At 31.0% G+C, this 23,193-nt stretch overlaps 1 protein-coding gene across 34 annotated transcripts in view; it reads right to left on the minus strand.

The window, feature by feature from the left end:
- LOC145297554 (serine/threonine-protein kinase mig-15-like) overlaps window positions 1-23,193 on the minus strand; it is a 1,203,941-nt gene that overhangs the window by 29,335 nt on the left and 1,151,413 nt on the right. For all 34 annotated transcript variants that reach the window (XM_080143552.1, XM_080143554.1, XM_080143544.1 and 31 more), the window contains one exon: window positions 15,868-15,946. In XM_080143552.1, coding sequence (XP_079999678.1) covers window positions 15,868-15,946 — 79 coding nt within the window. The remainder of the gene's footprint in view (window positions 1-15,867; window positions 15,947-23,193) is intronic.

A 23,193-nucleotide genomic window follows, 5' to 3' on the forward strand; every position in this document is an offset into this window, starting at 1 on the left:
GCTATTTCCAAGAATGCAAGGTGAAAAACTACTAATCACCATGTAGTGTTAAATCAATGCCTACAAACTCCCTTTCACGCCTAACTCTAGACAATGGCTGACACAAAATAAATCATATGCCTGACAACAATATAAATTTTTAAGTTCAAAGTTTGTCTTGTCATTTTATTTTTGTTTATCAAAATGAAACTGCTTTTCATATTAGTTTCTTGCCATGGTGATAATATGTTGTTAAATGTCCACTTCAAACTTATTAACAATGATTTACAAAATCATTTTCAAGGAAATTAAATTGAAGTAATGACAAAATTATGATGCTTATTTGTTTGTTTTTTTCCCTTGAGAGTACAGTTTAGTTGGATTTTATGATTTATTGGCTTACGTCATACCAAAGTTATTTTATATTAATTTTCTTTCCAAGACTGTTATTACTGATGCAGCTATTTTCTATGTTATTGTGTAGTATTTTCATATTTCCACCATTTGTGTGTGTATATATATATATATATATATATATATATATATATATATATATATATACATACACGCACACACACATATATATATATATATACATGATAAACTCCTAAACTACTGAATGGATCATGATGAATTTTGGAATATATAATCTAGGTAACAAGGTAAGTAATATGGGCACATTATTATTTTTTTGCAAATTTAAATATTTAGAGGGAGCATATATATATATATAAGGGAAAGGCAGTTTGCTTGACGCATTGCTGATAAAAAGTATTATTAGAAAACGTTAAAAATTGCAATATCTGATTTATACTGAAACTGAACTTTATTCAATGTACCTAGCGTTGCCGTTAAATTCCAAAAATAAATGATGTAAATGAAAACGGAAAGAAACTGACATATGTGCACGTGAGTATTTTCTTGTAACTAAAAAAAAATGCTCAAACGAAGATCGAAACCAAAACCTAAAGACAGTGAGTCAAACATGATAACCGTTAGACCAGCTTGACATGATCTTTAAGAAATGTTTTCAAACCAACTTATACTTAACATAAGCCGTCATGTTTCACAACTGCACATGCGCAACCGTTAAAAAGTTGAAAGCAGAAAAATCTGACACCCCCAAGTACCAATTTTTTAAATTTTAATCCCTGAGCAGGCCTTTTTTTTTTTCGGATTAAAACTGATTAAAAAGTTTTCCACATATCTGAATACTCTATATACCAAATTTTAAGTCTGTAGATCAAATATTCGTTGAGTATATAGGTTGAGAAGTGTCCTTACACACACACACACACATTCTCACTTTTATAGATATACTAGCAGACCGCCCAGCATTGCCTGGTCGTAAAATATACATAAATATTATATTTTAATTAATACAGAAATTGAGACATGTGCATGCGAGCATTACGTTTTTTTTTTAAACTGCTCATTTCTTGTAATTAAAATAAAAGAAATAATACTCTTGCTGAGATTGAAACCAAAACCTAAAGATAGTGAGTCAAGTACGATAACCATTAGACCAGCATGAAACGATTTTTAAAATGTATTTTCAAACTGCTTATTCTTAACATAAATAATCTGTAACGTGAATTATTCATGCATGTGCATTCATGAAACAGCAAACAGATAAAAATCTGATGACTCCCAAGTACCAATTTTTCAATTTTGACCCCTTAGCAGCCCTTTTTTTCCAGATGGAAACAGATTTTTAAAAATTCCACACATCTGAATATCCTATATACCAAATTTCAAGTCTGTAGATAAAAAATCCGTTGAGTACATAGGTTGAGAAGTGCTCTCACACATTCTCATTTTGTAGATATATAGATTAATACGAAATAAATTTACAGATTTATATTTTCCACTTAATGCCGTTTCCATCACAACGCGTGGGCAGGGTTAACAATCGCTATTAAACTTTTGCCCTGCATAAAATACTAATTTCTCATTCGTTAAAATTAAATTTAATAAATAAAATAAAAAAGAAATATAAAAAAAAAAAAGATAAGGGAACCTTTATATATATATATATAACTTTAATATTCATGAGCTTAATTTTCACAGAACTCAACCTTGTAAATATTGAAGAAACAAAAATCCAGGATAGTAAAAATAATAGTAGCAAGAGGAGGATGTAATAAATGCTGTATGTTGTGGGTTGAGCAGATGAGGAGAGAAGAAGGTGGAGGAGTGAAACAAATGAAAGAGTAGGAGGCAGGTAGTGAGGAAGATGCAAGTGGTAAGCAACCAGGGAGGAGATGAAACACGAAGTGGGTGAAAGAACAAGAATAAAAGAAACATGTGAAGAAAAAAAATTAAATTTAATTAAAACCACTGGATTTCACTGCTCAACTTTCTCCTCACCTGTGGCCTCCATAAAGTAAAGAGGCCTGTGCAATTGAACGTGACATCATACATTTTGGTGCAAGTGAGAAAAGTCAGGGTGTTGATAATGATAGCTTTCGTAAAAAGTATTAGAAAACGTTAAAAATTGCAAGGAAAAGACAAAAAGAGGAACATGATCTGATTTATACTGAAACTGACCTTTATTCAATAATAATTAAAAAAAAAAAGGGGGGGGGGTGAAGTTAATTTTTATGTTGCTATGGCGTGATAAAGCAAATAAACATTATGTTTCATAGATTTTAGGGACTAAAATTTGTTTTATTATTTGGATTGTGAACAATGTGAAAATAATTTTCTTTACAGAAGCTATTAAAATAAAAGCATGCAAACTCAAACAAAGCTGATTATGTTTTGTTGTTTAAAGTTATAATATTAACCTATTTGTTTTGTAGAAGATTTTATAATTCATATGGAAAACAAATGACTATGATTGAAACATTTTATGGCTGCAAAAAAAAGGTGCTAGAAATAGGCTCTGGATGATGAATGATCTCGTTAATGGGCGACCTTAAGGACAAATGTCACATAGCCCACTACACAATTCAAATCATTACCTTTCCACCGACCCTTTATTTGTTAAATTCTGATCAGTAGTCACTGAGATTTGGAATTTATAAAATTGCCACAAAAGGTGGTGTGTGTGTGTGTGTGTGTGTGTGTGTATATATATATATTTGTAGTCATCGACATACAGTCCTGTTTCGTTGTATCACAACTCATCAGTGCCGCTAGACTAGCATCTCTCCCAAGCCAAGGATTGAACCTAGAACCGTTGTGTTGACAGTTGGCAGTTCTCCCACTTGACCATGGAATCGACGCCCATAAATAACTCGTCGGAATGTCTATTTAAATAGACACATGCCGCCACTTTTATAGTGCTCAAATCGTAAACAAACAAACAACGAGCTTTGCATTTTCAACTGATTAAGTAGCGGGTGAGATTATTTACAACAGTGCTCTACCCAAAGGGGGGGGGGGCTTAAGATTATATATATATATATATATATATATATATATATATAGGCATATCTATACTGGTAGCCAAATTGAATATTGAAATGTTCATGTTTTTGGTTCTATGGAACGAAACTATATGGAAATTTGCAGGCTTTTTGAAGATTATAATGCTATTCTATGGTTAAAATTTTATGACAATTGGTAAAAAAGAACCTATATTTTTAAACCAATAAAATATGCCCAAATTTACCTATGTTTGTTTATGTAGTGTCCTGGCAAATCAGCTTCAGTTTTGCTGCTTCGGACTGAATTTTGCTTAGGGTTATATATATATATATATATATATATATATATAATTTTAGTTTTATATTTGTATATTTTATTACTTGCTAAATATATGGCATGGTAATTAAGTCCAGAAAATTTTTTTTCATAGTGGATGGTATTATAGGTTAACGATTTTAAATGGGAGTGAAGAAACTATATGAAGAAACCAATTCATCGCGCTGTCATGCCAACAGGTTTTTCTTTTTTTACCGAGTTGATCATCCCCCCCCCCCCACCATGTTGAACAGGATCACCTCTGACTAATAACATCAAATGGCCAGAGGTAGTCAATTAACTTCGTGTTTCTTTAAAAAAAAAAAAAAAAAAAAAATAGTTTGCCCGAGTAGCAGTTTTCACTCCAGGTATGGGCCAAATGCTAATAGCATTTGGTTGGGCCACCCACCAGGGAAGTCTGTTGATCAGACCCGAAACTTCCACGGACGTGATTTTCAAGACTCATGACATGCCTGGAGGTTGGCACCAGTAGGTGTAATGTAATCGATATTGATGACTGCAGATAATGCTAAAGATCTCTGCTGGTTTAGTATGTGAATTTATTTTCGACATTTTTAAAGATAATTAATTTAAAGATATAATTGTAAAAAAAAAAAAGAAAACAATGAGAGAAAATCTATAAAATACTTTTTTATTATTTTTTTTTTTTTAAGAATTTTCAAAATGTACAGAATTTTGATGGATTTAATTGTATAATTGTTATTGTAAGGTAATGTATGACCTGTATATATTCTAACAAAATCTGTCAGTTTATTATACATCCCAGGCAACGCCGTGTCAATCTGCAAACTTGTCAATAAACATGAAGTAAATTGTCGGATTATCAAAAAGATTGTATTTCGTGCAGGCAACTGTGGAGAAAATGTAGTTTAAGTGAATTTTCATTGAAGTACGAGCCGGCCTAATGAATGAAATGTTTGGAGACTTCTTGTCTTCAATTGTTTATTTCAAAACAAAGACATATCAATGGAGAGTCACGTCCAAATGATCAATGAGATTTTAGTTTTTGTAAAACTTTCCTCTTTTTTCTATGAGGCAGCAGTGACTCTAAAACTTGTGTGATTTAATCAGATACGTGTCCTCTCTCGATAAACGGACAGCCTATTCTCGTATTGTTTGATCTCCTTCCTGATTAGTGCAAGATGCAAAAAAAAACAAAAAAAAACTTTATTTTAGATCTTAAACAAAATAACAACCCCCCCCCCAATCTATATTTAAATATTTGTGAGAATAAAACACATGCCAATCTATAAGGAAATCAAGAGGAGAATCATCGTTTACTTCACACGTTGGTCGAGTTATTTAGGCGCGAAAATTTTTTATTTTTAAACAACTTCTCCGTTATTTTCTTTCTTTTTAATACCCGCTTCACAGTTGAAGATTGGCAATCACGTGCTAGTCCGAGCTCCAATCTCTGGTCCCCCCTCACCAATCTATCACGATAAACACCCGTCTAGCTAAAACCACTGCCAGTAATTTCCACCACTCTTTATCTGTGCCAAAATCAAAACGTAGATTCCATGAACAAAGCTTCTTTCTGAGAAGTGCATGCCTGTGGAATTCTCTTCCGTTTGCCTGTTTTCCACCTGACTACAACTTGGATGTCTTCAAGTTCAACATAAACAAATTCCTGATTAATCGCCCCCTTAAGTAAGACACTTTATCAAATCTCCAATACCAACTATTACTACACTATTATCCCATTAATTACTGTACACACAATAACCCTTATCCCCGAGTGGCGTCTGGACCTTGATAAGTGGTGATCCCCATGTAAAAACAAAGAAAAAAAAAAGAAAGTTTCTCAAAATATTTTTCTTACGTTTTTAACGAAACTGAATCGAGTGGTAGACTCGCAGAATTACCACAGCCAACGATGACATATAGTTTCAGAGCACATTACATGATTTTATTAATACACAGAGATTAGATTTTTTTGTTTATTAACGTCAACTGCGTTCATGGCTTCACTAAACTAGGAATTAAATCTTTGAGTTTTACTAATATTTTCTTTAAAAAATTAAAATATTTACAATATTATTCATTTTACCACAGTTGATACTCAACTTTTTTTTCTATGAAATATAAAATTTGTCTTTTTTAATTAAATTTAAATATTTTGCAGGGGAAAGGAAGTTAAAAACGATTTTACTTTTTTTTTATATTCGATGCAGGAAATCTGTGCGGAACAAAAAAAAACCTGCAGAAATTTTATCCATTACATTTATAAAACAAATGACCAACATCAATTGTTTTAATGTAAATACACTTGGAAAATTTCTGACCTATTTGGGTTAACACAATTTGCCAGCCATTATGGATAAATCCTATTTTAATCACATAATTATTTACAGTGAAATGGAAACTTTTTTTTTATATACACTGTTTAAACAAAAAAAACACCACAAATAGAAAAGTAAAAAGAAAATGCTTTTGATTAATATCCAAGAATTTTTTTAGCAGTGATACTTATTTTATAAAATTAGAGGATAAAATTTTAGTTGTGCAGAGCTTTTTTTTTCTGCAACACAAACTTAATAAACGTTAAATCATTCTTTTCTATTTCACCTGGGCAATGGCGGGACTAGAGTTCTGCTAGCATAGTTACCTAACAATGCTACAATGCTGAAACCTCAAAGGAATCATAGCTGAAAATTAAGTTATTGCCCAACTGCCCATACGAATATCAAAAAGGTTTTGCCATAATTAAATGAAACATTATTATTAAAAGTTGTAACATTATTACAGTAATTTTATAGAATTTATTTTATATGTTTGAAAATATTGGCTAAATGGAATGCTTTCATTTGTTATTAAATTTAGTGGGACGTTGGATGGAACCTTCATTGTAAACTGTTTGTGATACCAAAACAGTTTTGAACCCTTCACTTTTGTTTCTTTTTCCAAAATCAAATTAGTTAATCTGATGTTTACTGCTTGTAGATATGAATCTTTGAAGCCATTTTTATTAATGCATAGCTTCATCCCAAGAGATGATGCACATGCATCAGTCGAATCCGTTTTTTTTTTCTTTTTTAATTCTTTTGCCGTGTTTCCCTTCAGCTAAACAGGTTTCACGTGCCTATTTATTAGCAATTCAACCATCAACTTTTATTTTAATCCATCAAGTCTGGTATAAGGCCTATCAATATTTCACACAAACCTCAAATCGTGTTATGTTCATTTATTTGCTCAGCTTCTGCTGTCAGAATTTGCTAAGAACGGACATTGCATGTGCAGCTACCATGTAAGCAATCAGCGTTGTGTAAAATTAGTTATATTGGCCAATAAATGCTGGCTATTGAAGAGTCTTTTGCTGCACAAACATGGTAGAAATATATTCTTATTTCTTATATAATAATTATTATTCAAAGAACAGATATCTGTTGGTTTCTATTATTCAGAACACTATTCTCATTTTTTTTTTGGTTATTTTTATGTTTCGGATGATGTAAGTAGGCTTTTTTCCAGCACATCTTTTCCAACTTGGAAATCTTTGTTGAATTTGGAAACCTTTACCGAATTTCATCAAAGATTCTCAAGTTTGAAAAGATACGATAGAAGAAAGTTACAGTCAAAACATTGTCAGGGTTCATACAGATTTTCAATGTCCATTTTCAAGGTTTTTCATGGCCTTCTCCAAACAAAGCTCGAGTTTCCAAAACAAAATTTGATATATAAACAATATAATAAACCTAAAAAAACTTAATTGACAACAGGAAAAATCATTTTCATTTACATACAAAACAATATGCCTGTCGAAAATCATATTTACATTCCCTGACCCACCTATATTTGGCCAACCAAGTGTGATTAAATTAAATGTATCTCATTTTAGATTGGTCTACACTATGTTTGTTTTACTTTTTATATTTTAAATTTCCGGTATTGTGAATTCAAGATTTAGGTCCCTTTATCAAGATACTATCCACTGTTAACTTACATTAATAAAACATCAGATAGTTTTGTGATAAAGGGACGTAACTCTTGCATACACAATAATATAGTGTCATTTCAGAACAATGTATTTTCGATTTTATTTTCAATATTTAAAAATATTTCAATGGTATTTTTATTGATACTTAAAAATAATTTAATAGTATTTATTTAGATCTTATTTTTAATATTGCAACAAATTTTTAATGGACACAAAGAATACGATTTTCAAGACATTTTCTACATTTTCAAGAATTTTGCAAGGTAATAATAACAATAAGGTCTTTTTAAGGAAAAAGTCATAATTCAAAGACTTTTCAAGCTTGTGCGAAGCCTGGTTTTAAAAATAGCATCCAAAATGAGAATAGTAATCCAAACAATCGTCATCATCATCCTCAACATTAAAATTAAACAAAACTAAACATGGTTGGTTTGGTTTACAGCATATCAACTAGTAATGGGACAATTCTGATACAATTACTGATTCAGTACTAAATTCACGATTCCAATACAATTACCAACTCTTCATAAATCTCTAAATATTTAACTATAAAATGGTTATTTTGTTCTGATTACCATAAAAACACATCTTAAATATGCATATATGTTCTCAAACATCAAAAACATACTTGTGAGGAGGGTGATCTATATATTTTAGTTATCGTGGAAGTTTAAATCTATAAATATTTATTATATTATTACTACCCATACTGGAAGATTTTGTTTTAAATAAATTAAAAAATAAAAAGGAATAGTTTTTGGCATTGGAAAATAGTCACAATTATTTTCTCATTCCGGTACCCCAAAAAGTTCTGTTTCCAATTCCGATTAATCAGCCCAACACTAATATCAACCCTTTTCAGGTTATTCAATGCTGATTTATTTAAATTATGATTTAAGTTGTTTATATCTTCAAGTATTTTTTCATGGTGTTTAGTTTGGTTGTTTTGTAGAAAATTATTGTTTTTGTTTTTGTTTTTTTTGGCATATCAACTCCTTTTCAGGTTTATTCTTTTTTGCAAAAGTTTTTATGCTTCAAGTTCTTTATATCTTTAAATATTTATTCTTGGTATTTGGTTTGCTTTGTAGAGAAAAACAGTTTTAGGCTTTGCACAATATGATAGAGTTTTGCGAAAAGAAAAGAAAGACAATAGGATCGATATTTGGTGCGTGCCAGTCAACCCAATATCTTTAGACATCCTGATCTGGTAGCACTAAAAATGAACTAGCAAACGTTCATCAGAGATGGAAATCAACAACTGGTTGAGTTGTCTGTTTTATAACACATTTGGCTTATTTATTGTATATAATTCATTGAACAAAAGTTGCTATTTTACTCAGAGCTGATAATAGTGGTTGGAGGGGGCGGGGCTAACTTTTCCCAACAGTATTAGCTCATAAGTGAATGCATTATATCTGACTGCACCTCAACTTTACTTCCTTAATTCCATAATCTTTGCCAGTATTTAACATGCTGATTGCATACACCCTGATTGGCAAGTAAATTTATAAAAATAAGTTGCAGATGAACATTCAAAGAGATCGAATGCAAAACATGATAAGCCCAATTTCATCAATCTGAATAATTCAACTTAAAACAAAATTCAAGTCTACAATTTGACCCTCTAATTTAAAACAAGAAAATTAAGGCAGATATCAGATTATGGAAGACATGATTCTGGAAGGGTTGAGTACTAGCGTGATTACATGTTGTGCTAACATTGAAAATGACATTTTACGTTCAAACTCTTTAAATTTAAAACAATTTAGACAACATCAAAATACTGTTTCAGATTCTCTCAACGAGGATTTATAATTTGTATTATTTACAATTTTTATGCATGAGACAATGTGTTAATTAACAATTACTTCTCAGCGACAATCTTCTGGACACTCAAGTTTCAATTCTTACTGTAACAGAGTGCGGATAGACGGATGCAAATGTATGTAAAATGCCGTCTGAAGGTTCGAAATCAGGTGTTATTCGGGAAAGTACCCGGAAATAAATGTCACTGTTACAACACAAAAAAGTGAGTTCGAGTTATTGTCTTGGTCTCCTTTGCAACGTAGACTGATACAACGTATGGGTCCTGTGTGTAACCATATGTTGCTTCACACGATAACTAAAAATCAAAATAATTAGCATATCGACTCAATCATTGCTAAGAGAACAAAAACAATCTAACCCCACAGATTAAAGATTTCATTTCCAAATTCCGTATAGGTGGCCAAAGTTTAAAAAAAAAAAGAAAAAAGAAATGACCTGAAGGTCAGAAGTGACGTCGGTCAAAATAACAAATAAGATGAGAGTTGTTTGAATCAAAATACTGATACGATTGCATTTATATCATAATAGTTAATTAAAATGTGGCAGAATAATTGTTTTTTCTTTCAATGAAATAAAGGCAGAATTGTTTGACCTCCCCACACACATGAAATGCTCAAGTAACCTCGAAGAATGCTGTTCAAAACATTACCAAAACGTTAGATAAAGAACTCATACATACAAATTCCTTTTATTCATAAAAGGCCAGCTCAATGTTTTAATGTTAATAGTTTTAAAACATTCAAGTGGGGGGAAAAATGGGCAGTTTTAATAATTTGAAAAGAAAAAAAAAAAGAGTCAATCTTTGCTGTACAGTAATTGTTGACTCTAGTAGAGTTAGGCCTTTCGTCTTTTTTGAATTAAAAAAAAAAAAGAAAAAAAAAGAGTCAATCTTTGCTGTACAGTAATTGTTGACTCTAGTAGAGTTAGGTCTTTCGTCTTTTTTGAATTAAAAAAAAAAAAGAAAAAGAAAGTACTGTGATTTTCTTCTCTCTCTTATTGGTGAATATCTGCTGGTAAATACTTAATCCTATGATCCTATCTTTACCAAGTGCAAACTATGTACATGTAAATAATATATTAATATACTTTTTCGGTTGTTAGATAAGCAATCCAATAGAATATTTTTTTTCTCTCCAAAATTTAAGTTTCTAAATTTATTATAATACTAAATGTACCAATAAGTCGTTGAATTACAAATACTACTATTTATTCTACTGTGAATTCATAAACTGTCTTTTAAAGATATTCTTATTGCATAACTAAAAATAATTCTTTTTACTTCTAAATTGTTATTTTTGTTATTACTTTTAATGTTATTACTTCTATATTGTTATTATAATTACTACTTTCACTATTATTATTATTATTATTATTATTATTATTATTACATGTATTGTTATTACTACTAGCAAATAAATACATGCTTCCTTCGGCTGTATATTTTTGCTAACTTGGGAGGATGTACCGTGACAAATGAACAACAACAAACAACACTCCCCTCAAAGGAGGAGATAATGCCAAGGAGAATAGTTTCATAACAAACAAAAACATACTACACTACCCTCTCCCCTGAATTGAAAATTGAAACTAATACTAATAATATAGCTTTGGTTCTAGACAGATACCAAATATCTATTATTAATAGATTGGTTTATTATTGTTATAGAGAAGTAAAGTGACTTATTTGGCCATCTAATTTACATGTGTTTGTGGTGTGCAGATATGTAAATTAGATGACCACGGGGAAAAAAATTTTTTTTTTTTTATTTTTAATGCTCACAAAGAGATTGATATTGGAGAGTGGTTGAATCAACAGAATGAGAGCGATGAAAGAAAGACAGTTCAGAGAGAAAAAGAGAGTTTCAGTAACTTGTTCAGTTAATTATAAATTACGACATTAGAATAATTAAAACAGATTATTATTTTTTTTTTAGAACATAACTCAATTCCGGAAGTAAACTATATTTTAGCATATATATATATATATATATATATATATATATATATATATATATATATATGCCCTTACTCTTGTATAATGCTGATTTTTTTCTCCTTCTGATGAGAATTTAGCTTTGAAATAGCATGGCTTAATGAGGTTCACCCCTCATTTCCCTTTCACTTATTGTAACCACCTTCATCCTCATAGGCATGATAATGTAATAAAGTTCTAATGTAAATTTAATTATTATCTCCTTATATTTTCTTATAAATTGTTCCTCTTAGTCGGATAGAGCTTCATCTATCCAGACAGGTTAGCCCTTTCTCTCCCAAAAAATAAATATATATATATATATATATATATATATATATATATATATATATATATATATGAGAGAGAGAAAGGAGCCTTAGGAAAACAGACGTTAATTAACTTGCATTAGGTACAACACAATAGATGTGTAGTAACATTTATGTTCTTTACCTTGAGCATAGTTTTTTTTTTATGCTACCAATACTCAGAAACTGTTCCAAAAATCACCTGACAAGTGAGACTATCTGTCTCTTAACACCGCCTTGTCAACCCCTGTGCTATGGCGTCAAATAACACATTATTGATGTCATATGCACTATTGAGACCAATTCTTCTAAGTAAATATATTGAAATAAAAAGCAAAGTAAAAACATGAGCAGAGAAATATGAAAATGAATTATTGATTTCTTTTTTCCGAGGTGTGTGTATATATATATATATATATATATATATATATATATATAAAGCAGAAAAACCAACATTTTCTATTTAAATTCATTGTCAAATGAAATGACAAATTACTACCCATTTCTGTAGATAGATACTGGAAGGCACACCTGGTGTTTCTCAGGAATGAATGAGCATCACTTGTGGTCTACTACTTCCAGCTGTGAATCAGATATGATTTTTTGTTTTTTTTTGTTTTATTCTTTTGTCTCCATAATTTTCAATTTAAGATTACTGCCTTTGCTATTTACAGATGTTTGGTGCAAATGAATACCCCACAGTAGTATTACAAAACCTTCTTTTCGACTCCTTTTTAACCACAAACAAGGCATATTGCCACTTGGAATGTACGGGGGCTACTATTTGGGATTGTGTCTAACAGGGGACTGTGGGAAGTTGAGCAGCGAGATGTCTGTTCACATTACATTTAAACTTCTGTAGATTAGTACACTCAGGGAAGTAGGAAACAGAGAGAGAATTCCAAAGTCTTGCAGTCTGCAGGAAGAAATTAGAATAAAAGGCCATCCAACATCTAGAGACTTCAACAGTGAAGAGGTGGGACCCTGCTACTTATCAACTTAATCAGGAGTATGCACAAGTGCTATGAATTTATCAGAGCACATTCCGTTAAAGTACTTGTAAAACAGATACACGGATGCAACACTGCAGTGATGGGACAAAGCTTGAACATAATAAAAAAAATCAATTCTATCATTGAATTCCTTTAAACATTTTTTTTCTTTTATCTTTGCTTGATCTTGGTATAAGACTTTATTTTCAATTACATCTTTAGATAAATAGACCACGTTTATATTATAGATTTTTTGGTTACTAAGATGAAACAGAAGCATTGCGAAACATTAATAATTACTCTTGACAATAAAAAACTAGAGAAAATTTCAAAGTTCAGTTCCGGCTAAAGTTCTATAGTTCTGCCCTATAAACAAAGACCACTTAGTCTTCCTGATTCAGTGTTTTTGTCTTGTTCTGAGATATGTTCAAACACTAAATGTTGTATCTTTAATTATGCACAATTATTACTTGGGAAGTATATTCTCCTCCTCACGAAAACAAAAACAAATTTTTTTTCAAACCATCCTAAAAATTTTAATAATAAATAACCTTTCCAAACAATTGTATTTTGGTAAATAGAGCCATTATCATTTTAATACAAAAGGAGAGTACAAAGTGAACCTTGAGTTTACTTTTGGCAGCCTTGTAACTTTCGTGTCTATTATTTTATCCTTTAGTTCTTGCAATCCACGAGTGATATTTCTTACAAAAGTGGAAAAATTGCTGTTTTTTTTTTTTGTGTTTGTTTTTGGTTTTTGTTTTTAGATTGAAATCTATCCATTTAATACAAGCTAGATTTTGACTTTTATACAGTATTTTTAAGCTCCTTACATCAAGTAGCATCTTGCCCTGTCTGGAGGGATTTCCATTAGGTTCTGGTTGACCAAACTATTATTTCGAAGCTTGACCCATGTGTTTAATAAATCTACAGTTGCAAAGTTTTTAACAATTTCCAATGATTAACTACATCGACAATGCAAACGCGGATAAATGTAAGTAGTGTTACAATGCTGACGTCATTGGTAGTTTAGACATGCAGTATAATATCCTGAATGTGAATTGACCAACCAGAAAATTTCACCAACCTCACTTTGCAGGGGGAGAACAATGGGTAAGACGGTCAGTTAAAGACTTGGTGAGCCAATGTGAAGTTAGAATTTAAGTTCATGCTTATGCTCAGCCAACATGTTTATGGTGTCAATCATGGAAATTGTGATTGACTGAACATTTCAAGAGCTGATGTCAATCTTTAGACTTAGATTGAAACTTGTATAATGCAGCATGTGGAGTCAACTTATCTGGCATTAAGTGAATGTAATCACAAGAAGAAATTATAGTCACTGGTCAAAATATTGCTAAAAAATAAGACACGAATAGTTGTTTGAATATTTCAAACAATACAAGTGGAAAATTCTCATAACCGCCCCCCCCCAAAAAGTTCAAGATTAAACACAATTAGCAATAACATTTTTGTTATTAGTTTAAAAATCAATTTATGAAGAACTTCTGAAAGGATACTTGTTTGCTGAGAAGTTTGTATTGAAAAAGAAACGGTTGCACAATAATCACACTTCACTTGAAACAATGCTGAGATAAAAAAAAAAAAAAAAAAAAAAAACAGGACTAATGTTTTCAGGTTTTCTTTCTATCAGACAAGTTTTCTTACCAAGACTTAAGAGTACAGTCTACCCTACTATTTCATTAATACAAAAAAAATGTTAGTTGATTTGGTGCTAATGCACTTATTGATCCACACTATTTTTTAAATAGTATTTTCAAGTTTAATTAAAGTTTTATATGTTTTTATTGAATTGTAAGGTGAAAGTACAGATTAGGTACAAAACCTCCTCCCCATCCCCATGTTAAGAATGGTTTTCTAAATAATAACATTATTATTTCAGCACAGATCAATAAGTGCACTAGTACCGTCGATTTTATTAGAGAAACTAAGAAAATGTTGCTGGACATTAGGGATGTATTTAAAATGAGCTCACATTAAATTGCGACAATAAAAAACTGATATCTTCTACATAGGAAGTAAGTTGTGCATGACACATACATTTGACAAATATAAAATTGATCTTTTAATGACCAATGGACTTTCTGTAATAGTTATACAACAAATCATAGGAAATAGATTGTGGAAAAAAAAACAGACCAATTTTAATGGTTGATCTCTGAACAAAACCAAATGTATAGTTGGAATCATCAAGTTTTGGTGAATGTTTTAAATGATTGCAGGTAATTTTTTTGTCCTATAATTCAAGGAAAAAACATTATTTTTTGAAGGGAACTAGCACTAGAAGGAAACTCTAGCATGCACATAGTTGCTATGACAAATTCTTTGTTTACAACCATGGATCACAGTTATCCACTAATTCATAGAATTCCAACTTTTATTGCTTGATTTATATGAAAAGCATCAATAGCACATTTATTAGTCAATAATGTATAAAAACAGGAGTTGATGGGAGTTGAATATTCAGATGTGAGAAAGACATTTTTTGGAGTCAGCCAGGTCTGTATTTATCTGACTCAGCTGGCTTGAAACTAAGAAAATAGGGTCACCACATTCCAAATAAAATATCACCATCTCTACAATTGAATCAAACTTGATTTAACAGTCATAAAACAGGAACATAGAAATATAAGAATGTAAGGCAAGTTGGTTTGGCATGAATGTATTAGAATAGAAATTCAATTGAATCCTGGGCATAACTTTAGCTCACTGTTAATTCAACTGCAAAAACATGCACAAATTGTGAACAAAACTCTTGCTGCTCAACTCCCCTACCTATATGTCCCACTATAAATCTCCCTTCTACTACTTATTGTAATTTTTCAGAGCAGCTCATCAGCTTCTATCTTGCTATTGCTCGTGTTCTATTATGCTCCTGCGTGTTATCTACTAGCAATGAACTACTTTCAGTAAAGAAATGTTATTTATAAGTAGAAATTATAATAGAGGTTAGATTTTAAAATGGAATGTTTCTGCAATATCAAATTTTGTTTTATTTCACAGCCAATAAAAACGTTTGTACAGACTTGAAAACAAATGTAATGCAACACAAACAAATCAGACATTGGGTGACCACTCCAAGAGGATGTGCAATGGAAAGGGAATGATCGTATTACTTACTATCGTAACATAGCAGCAATTGCAAGCCGTCTGTGTTGGGTAGAATCACCATTGTATGAGGCGTAATAGGACCCTGCGTCTAAAAAGATAATACAGAATTATTAGTTTATGGCGAGTCAGGACAGAGACGTGTGCAGATAACAAAGACAATTTTTTTTTTTTAAACTGAAAAGAAAACAAATATAGATTAACAAAAAAAATCACAAACAGCAAAAATTATTTGGTTTTAAATTCAATTACAAACGTTAAGAGGGAAAGAAAGATAAAATTAAAAGTTACTAAAAAATGATTATAAATTTTGCAATAAAAAAAAAGAAATAATCTTGTCTCAACAAAAAAATTTTTTTTTTTTAATAAATAAATAAGCAACAAAAAGTCAGATTTGTTTTTCTTTCCTTACTCCAAGCAAAATTTTGACGAAATATATTAATATATAAACTATACTCTTTGAGCAACATTTTTTAGTGGTAACACTCAAATTTGAAATAGCAATTTAGTTGGTCTGTCACACTCCAGCATAAAATAAAGCTTTGTTTGGTCTGCCACACATTAGTTTGAAATAGTGAGTAAAGTATGGGGCAAAATTCAACTGTAGGTGACACTGGAGGTTCAAGGTTCAATCCTCAACGTGAACAACTCTAAGAATATAATTGCAAATTACTTAGTCTTATATTTGGTCATGGTTGATGAAATGAGAGAACTAAATTAAAATTAATTAAAGGGTTTCATTCAAAATTCTGTGCAGATTCGTGTTTGATAGAAAGATTTTCAAATTTGACAAGAGACACCTGAAAATGGTCAGAGATTACATCGGCTGTAATGTCGTGAAAATAACACTCAAGATGAGAACAGTATTTCAAATAATATAATACAAAATAGCATTTTCATCACTGAAAACACAAATTGAATGAACGCATCTTTTTAAAATGCGTCCAAGTTCTTCTATGAGGCTCTTCAGTGAAAAACAATTTTTTACGCTTCCATACATTTATGAAGCTCTGTCCATTCCTCTGTCACACTTTGAGTGTGAATTTACATTTTCATTGCAGAACGCTCAGATTGAGTTGACGCATCTTAAGATTATATGTTCTTGTTTTTTATTTGAAAATAAATCAAACAAAATTAAAAAAGAAAAGAAATGGAAAGTTCAATTAAATTAAAACTTTTACAAAATTAAAAAAAAAAAATGATTTTATAAATAAAAGTATAAACATCAAAGAGGTTTTTCAATAAGCAATTTCATAAAAATTTTTAGATTGCGTGATACTTTCCAGACATTAAATTTGAAACAGTAATCTGATTTTTATAACTATTTTCAGTTGTTATTAACTGTCAAATAACAAAAAAAATGTCGCCTTCTCTAGAAACATTTATTAAAATCAGACTTTTATTGTTACTGATACCATAAAAAACTTTCCTCCATCTCTTCTAAACTCTAACCGAGTCTAATAATGCTAAAATAGAATTGATAAACAAAGAATATAAAATACAGATTTACGTGACACTAAGACGGACATCCATAAATGAAAAACAAAAAGAACGTAGAAAAAAAAAAACAATGCACAAAAAAATTAATGATTGTAAAAAAACTATAGCAGAATATAGGAAGTATACATATATGCGATTGTTATTATAAGTTTAGTAGGATTAGACTGGGTTAGTATTCTGGAGAGATGGAGAAATAGACTATGAGGAGAGTATATAGATTATGAGTAGAAAGTGGACCTTGGATTCACTTTCGACAGCCTCGTCACTCTTCCTTCTCTTATTTTGTCCTTTAGTCCTCACATTTTATGAGTGATGTTTCTGACAAAGAGGGGAGAATTGCTGGACTAGAATCTATTCCATCTAACACTCATCATTGGTTAGTTTTTGACATTGAGGTAAAAAAAAAGAAAAAAAAAAGGTTTTAGGGTTGTTGAATCAGGTTTTCAGATAAGTCGAAATTTTATTTTATCTATGGATACATTTCTTTTATGAAAAGAATGCATCTCCCATCCATCCCTAGAAATCTGCTGCTTGTAGTTTTATCTTGTCATCTTTACTTTTGATGTCTGTCCTCCTGTTTTGTCTCCAACTCAACACTACCATCATTATCTTCTACACCCCCAATCTTGTTGGCTAGCAGTCATATTGATTATCTTGTCAAATCTTTAAGTGTACCACTACTTTTATCATCTTATAAACAACCCATCCTAAACACATCCCTCCTATCTGACATGATAATTACTCATCCAAAAATCAAATGTTTACTCCTTAGCGAGTTTTGTCTGGAATGAGACCATTCATATTTTACATTTTCTGATCCTAACAATCAGGTGCAAAATCTGAATAGAATATTGGAATTTCTCGTTTTTTGTACAAGTTGTTGGTTTTTGTTTTTGTTTTTTTAAATCAATTACAGAACTGGACTTATTTTCAGCTGATTTCATACCTCTAAATTCTTGGATGTTAATGTTTTTTTTTTTTTAGTAGTCTTTCTCACCTTTTAAAATTTTAATATGGTGGATCCCTTGAAAGACGAATATTTGGAAAATTGTAACAAAAAAAAATAAAGTAGTGGTACCCATGGAAATTTCATGGTTGTTATGTTCCTTGAAATTTAAAGTTTTGAAAGGTCCAAATACTATGAAATACAAGAAATTTATAATAAAAGAATCCATAAAGTTATTTGCAACCAAATTTTTTGCAATAAAAATACTATGTGACATGAAATCAACATTTATTTAATTGACAGAACTCTATTCTATCGTTGTTTTTGTTTTTCTTCTACAAATTTTGGTTAATAATTTTCTAAAACTTTTGGGATTAACTTGGATTATTCAGACTATTTTCATCTGGATTGTTATTTGCACGTTTCAACTGATGTAATCTTCAAGCTTCTTCAGGTGCATCTTGTCAAATTCATGAATTTTTCTGTTGAACTCAGAATCTGTACAGAACCCTTCGTTAAATCCATAAGGCATAGCATGCTCTTGTTCTATCAGGTAGTCTTAAGAAATTCAGAATTGTATTCTAAGAATCGACCACAATAAAAATGGAACCTCCAGCCTCCAGAACATGTCACTTATAACTGATTTTTACCAAGTAATTTATTTGTTACACTATTGGTCCATACAGATTCCCAGGTTTGACAAAAATTCCAGAGTTTGATAATTTTGCCCTGAAGAAGCTTGTAGGTTACATCAGCTAAAACATTGTTCAAATAACACTCAAGATAATAAAGTCATCCAAATAATCGAAATTATTTTCCTCTCAAAAATTCAAAAACTAATTAACTTGCAAAAAAAAAAAAAAAATTAAATTAACTCGTAACAAAAACAAATTAACTCGTAACAAAAACAAATTAAATTAACTTGTAAAAAAAAAAAAATCAGTGATGGCCTGCTTCTAGTTTGCATTTACAAAGAAAGCGATATTAATAATTCTGCTACTACCACTGCATAGACTTTGGATATATGACATCCCTTTGATTAAGCCCATTTGTATTGGCAGCGTTATGGTTGTGCTAACACCAAGAGAACGGGGACAAACAGAATTATATAGATAACGATGTTTCCTATCTCTCTTCCTTGTCTAAGTAAACCTGAACTCTGAGAACACAAATAATACATATTGTACTTAATTTATGATTTCCTATATTGACATACTCCATCTCACATACGGAGATGAAACCTCTGATTATATTCATTTCAAGTTCTTGTGCGCGTATATATATATATATATATATATATATATATATAAAGGAAACTAGAAAATAAAGAGATGCAAATCTTTTATGGTTGGCGAAGGATGGGGTATTTTTTTCTTTGTTTTTTTTTTCTTCTAATTCTCAGCCTTGTTGATTTGTCAAAGTCTATAGAGTAGGTATGAATATAGATGGGATTTTTTCCCTTTTTCATATGCATATGTTTTTATGTATCAAAAATATTTACCCTTACACCTAACAATAAAAAACAAACAAAATATTATATATATATATATATATATATATATATATATATATATATATATATATATATATACACACACACACACACGTAGTGTTTCGTTTCTTCACAAAATGTATATCTTCCAAATATAGATGAATATATGAATAGTAATTGTCTGTATTTTTGAGATGAGGTGTTTTCATTGATTGAGATTGTCGGACTGACTTCCTCATCTTGGTTGTTATTGTCACAACGTTTCGGCCGTTTTGCCCTCCGGCCTTCGTCAGGTGTTTTGTATCGAACTGGGGGACCGTTTGTTAGGAGTTTCGAACCCAACCCTTTATTATTATTACGGGGGTACTGTGTTCGGACTCCAGCTAGGCTTTGGGACATAGTTGCTGATTCTCTGTTTTGAATGTTACTTTTTCACTGCCTTCGTTCAGGCACTCGGCCATATGTCCTAGTGACATATGGCCGAGTGGTCCTAGACGTATCAAAGTTTACAGTTAACCAAAGGTGCTGAGTTCAATCCTGAACGAAGGCAGTGAAAAAGTAACATTCAAAACAGAGAATCAGCAACTATGTCCCAAAGCCTAGCTGGAGTCCGAACACAGTACCCCCGTAATAATAATAAAGGGTTGGGTTCGAGACTCCTAACAAACGATTCCCCAGTTCGATACAAAACACCTGACGAAGGCCGGAGGGCAAAACGGCCGAAACGTTGTGACAATAACAACCAAGATGAGGAAGTCAGTCCAACAATCTCAATCAATGAATATATGAATGTAAATAAGGTCTTGTGTATACTTAAAGACCTAAAAAAGGAGTGTCATATGTTTAAATGTTTCTATGTACTTTGTGTAAGTCAGAATATATCTGTAGACTGAACTCATTAATATGTAAGTGTTATAGCTATATAACACTAAAACTAAAAATTAACACTTCAAGAATTATCTTTGTAGCAATAAATTATCTACAAAACTAATTCTCATTGGCTCGCCTCGCAGAAACATGATAGAATACCATTTAACCTGGGCCTGTTGGGAAATATGTCGAACTTTGAAACCTGTATAGAAGTTTTAACTGAACACTTTATTTAATCTATGAGGGTAGATTGTTCTTGTTCTGTCAGCCATGACCCGGTAAAAGTGTTAATTACTAAGTTATTCTTAAATAGGTGACGGTTTTGGAATATCAGCAGTGGTTGTAAAGTCACTTTCTTCAAGACCCTTGGTAAAAGGTATAACTCTCCCTTCGCGGTTATGAGTGAAATAACAGGGTAAATGAGACTCCCCAGCTTTGGTAAGGCAGGAAGGAAAATCGAAGTAAATCCAGTCAGTCTTTGTTTATCTCAGCATTACTTCTAGTCATCTTGGATGTCTTCCTGAGACTGAACTTAAGATTAGATGAAATGCTGTTATAGTTGTGCAACCCTTGCTTCACCATAAACTCAACAGGCAGATATCCTTTCAGAGGGTATCCATTGTCTCTTGGAGCAAAAAGAAGCCAGTTAGTGAAATTAGGTTGCATACATCATTTTCCATAAAAAATATACAGCATATAGTTTTTCAAGTTACAACTTTTCATATAATTCTCAACATCACACTGGGGCATAAACAAGAGTATTTTGAATTCCAATAACCAAGTCTTTATTCATATTTTGATTTGCTGGATTGGAATTTAAAATGCCATTATTTACTTGTATATGCTCTGTCAGTAAATGTTGACATTCATCAAGCTTTCACATTAAATAATTCTGGTAAATTTCCTTACACAAATACACACACACACTGTAACTTGAATATAAGAGATTTATTCTCCGGTTCACACAATTCTCTTATATTCGGGTTACCCTGTACATAAACACAGGCTTTAATTTGGGACCAGAGAAAATCTCTCTTATATAAGGTTTCTTATATCCGGGTTACACTTTGTGTGTGTGTGTGTGTGTGTGTGTGTGTGTGTGTGTGTGTGTGCGTGTGTGTATTAGTGATGGGACGATTCCAAAATTTTTCCCAATTCCGATCTAATTACCAATTCTGTCCTAAATTCCCGATTCCAATATTATCGATTTTGATTCCACTTCTTTTTAATTTCTAGATATAGAATTGCTGTTTGTTGTTTGTGTGTGAGTCAGATTAACACAAAAATCCATGTAATATGTGCTTAATTTTTGCAAATGTAAAAATACACTTATGAACATAATCTATAGATTTGTTCTAATGACAGTTTAAAAAATCAATAAATATTGATCATTTCATCATTAATATGAGCCATTGAAAATTAAGTTTAAAAAAAAAACAAATAAATATAATCAAATTTTAAAAAATCGGCTTGGGCATCAGAAAATAGGCATATATTTTTTCTTATTCTGATATCCTCCAACAGTTCCGATTTTTGCAATTCCTGATTCCGGTTAATTGTCCTAACAAGAAATGATTATATTAAATTTTTGAAACAGTTTTTATGGTAACAAATTGACGATCCATACAATAATATTAAGACTAGCATAAACTCTTGGAATCAAACTAATACAGTTATTGAAAGAGATTGACTTATAAGCAAAGGAGTTTTCTAATGAAAAACTTCAGTAAAAAATGTTTTCCATGTAGTTAAAATCGTTGAAAAACTTCCTAGACTATATATAATTACATACCTTGCACTATTATTTGGCATGCATGTCAAAACACTTTAATTTTCTTGTTCTCTCTTTTTGTAATCTATTTTTCTTTGCTGTATCAAATATTTGAAGAAGAAACAAAAATGCTATCTTTCCCACCTTGGTTTTTCTTCCTTTCCTCTCTATCTCCACTTCTTTCACTTCCCCTTCACGATATCTCTCATGAGTCACCTTTTTGTAAAGTTTGAAAAATAAAATTTACCCTTTTTCCTGAGAAAGTTTTTTTTTTATAATAAAGATAGAATATTAAAAATATCACCATTCGAATTAATTATTGTTATTTGATCTATTCATATTTGTTCCCCAGATTGTGGAGAAAGGATTTTCCATGAGTTGGCAAGTTGAGGTTAACACTTGTATATGCACCAGCTCTACTATTAACATTTGCAGTATGGAGCACTACTAAAACAGAAAGACCAGCACACGCTTTGTAAATAGACATTTGAATTCTGAACAGCTTCGTCGGCTCCAAATATGATCAACCATCATGTACCTAATCTACTACATTAGCAAGCTTGTTACTGGAAGTAGAAGAAATTATAGCGCAATATGTATTTTCTTTGTTTGCATATATTTTTACCAAACTATTCGTAACCTGAGAAATCTATTTTTTGTAGAAATTATTACTTTATACTGTGCGAGAATGCTTATTTCCTTTAGTAGAGAGCTGAAACTAATATATGTATGTATATATATATATGTGTGTGTGTGTGT

This window comes from Euprymna scolopes, chromosome 18, assembly GCF_053919585.1.
Source record: "Euprymna scolopes isolate OS-2025 chromosome 18, ASM5391958v1, whole genome shotgun sequence".
Lineage (NCBI taxonomy): Eukaryota > Metazoa > Mollusca > Cephalopoda > Sepiida > Sepiolidae > Euprymna > Euprymna scolopes.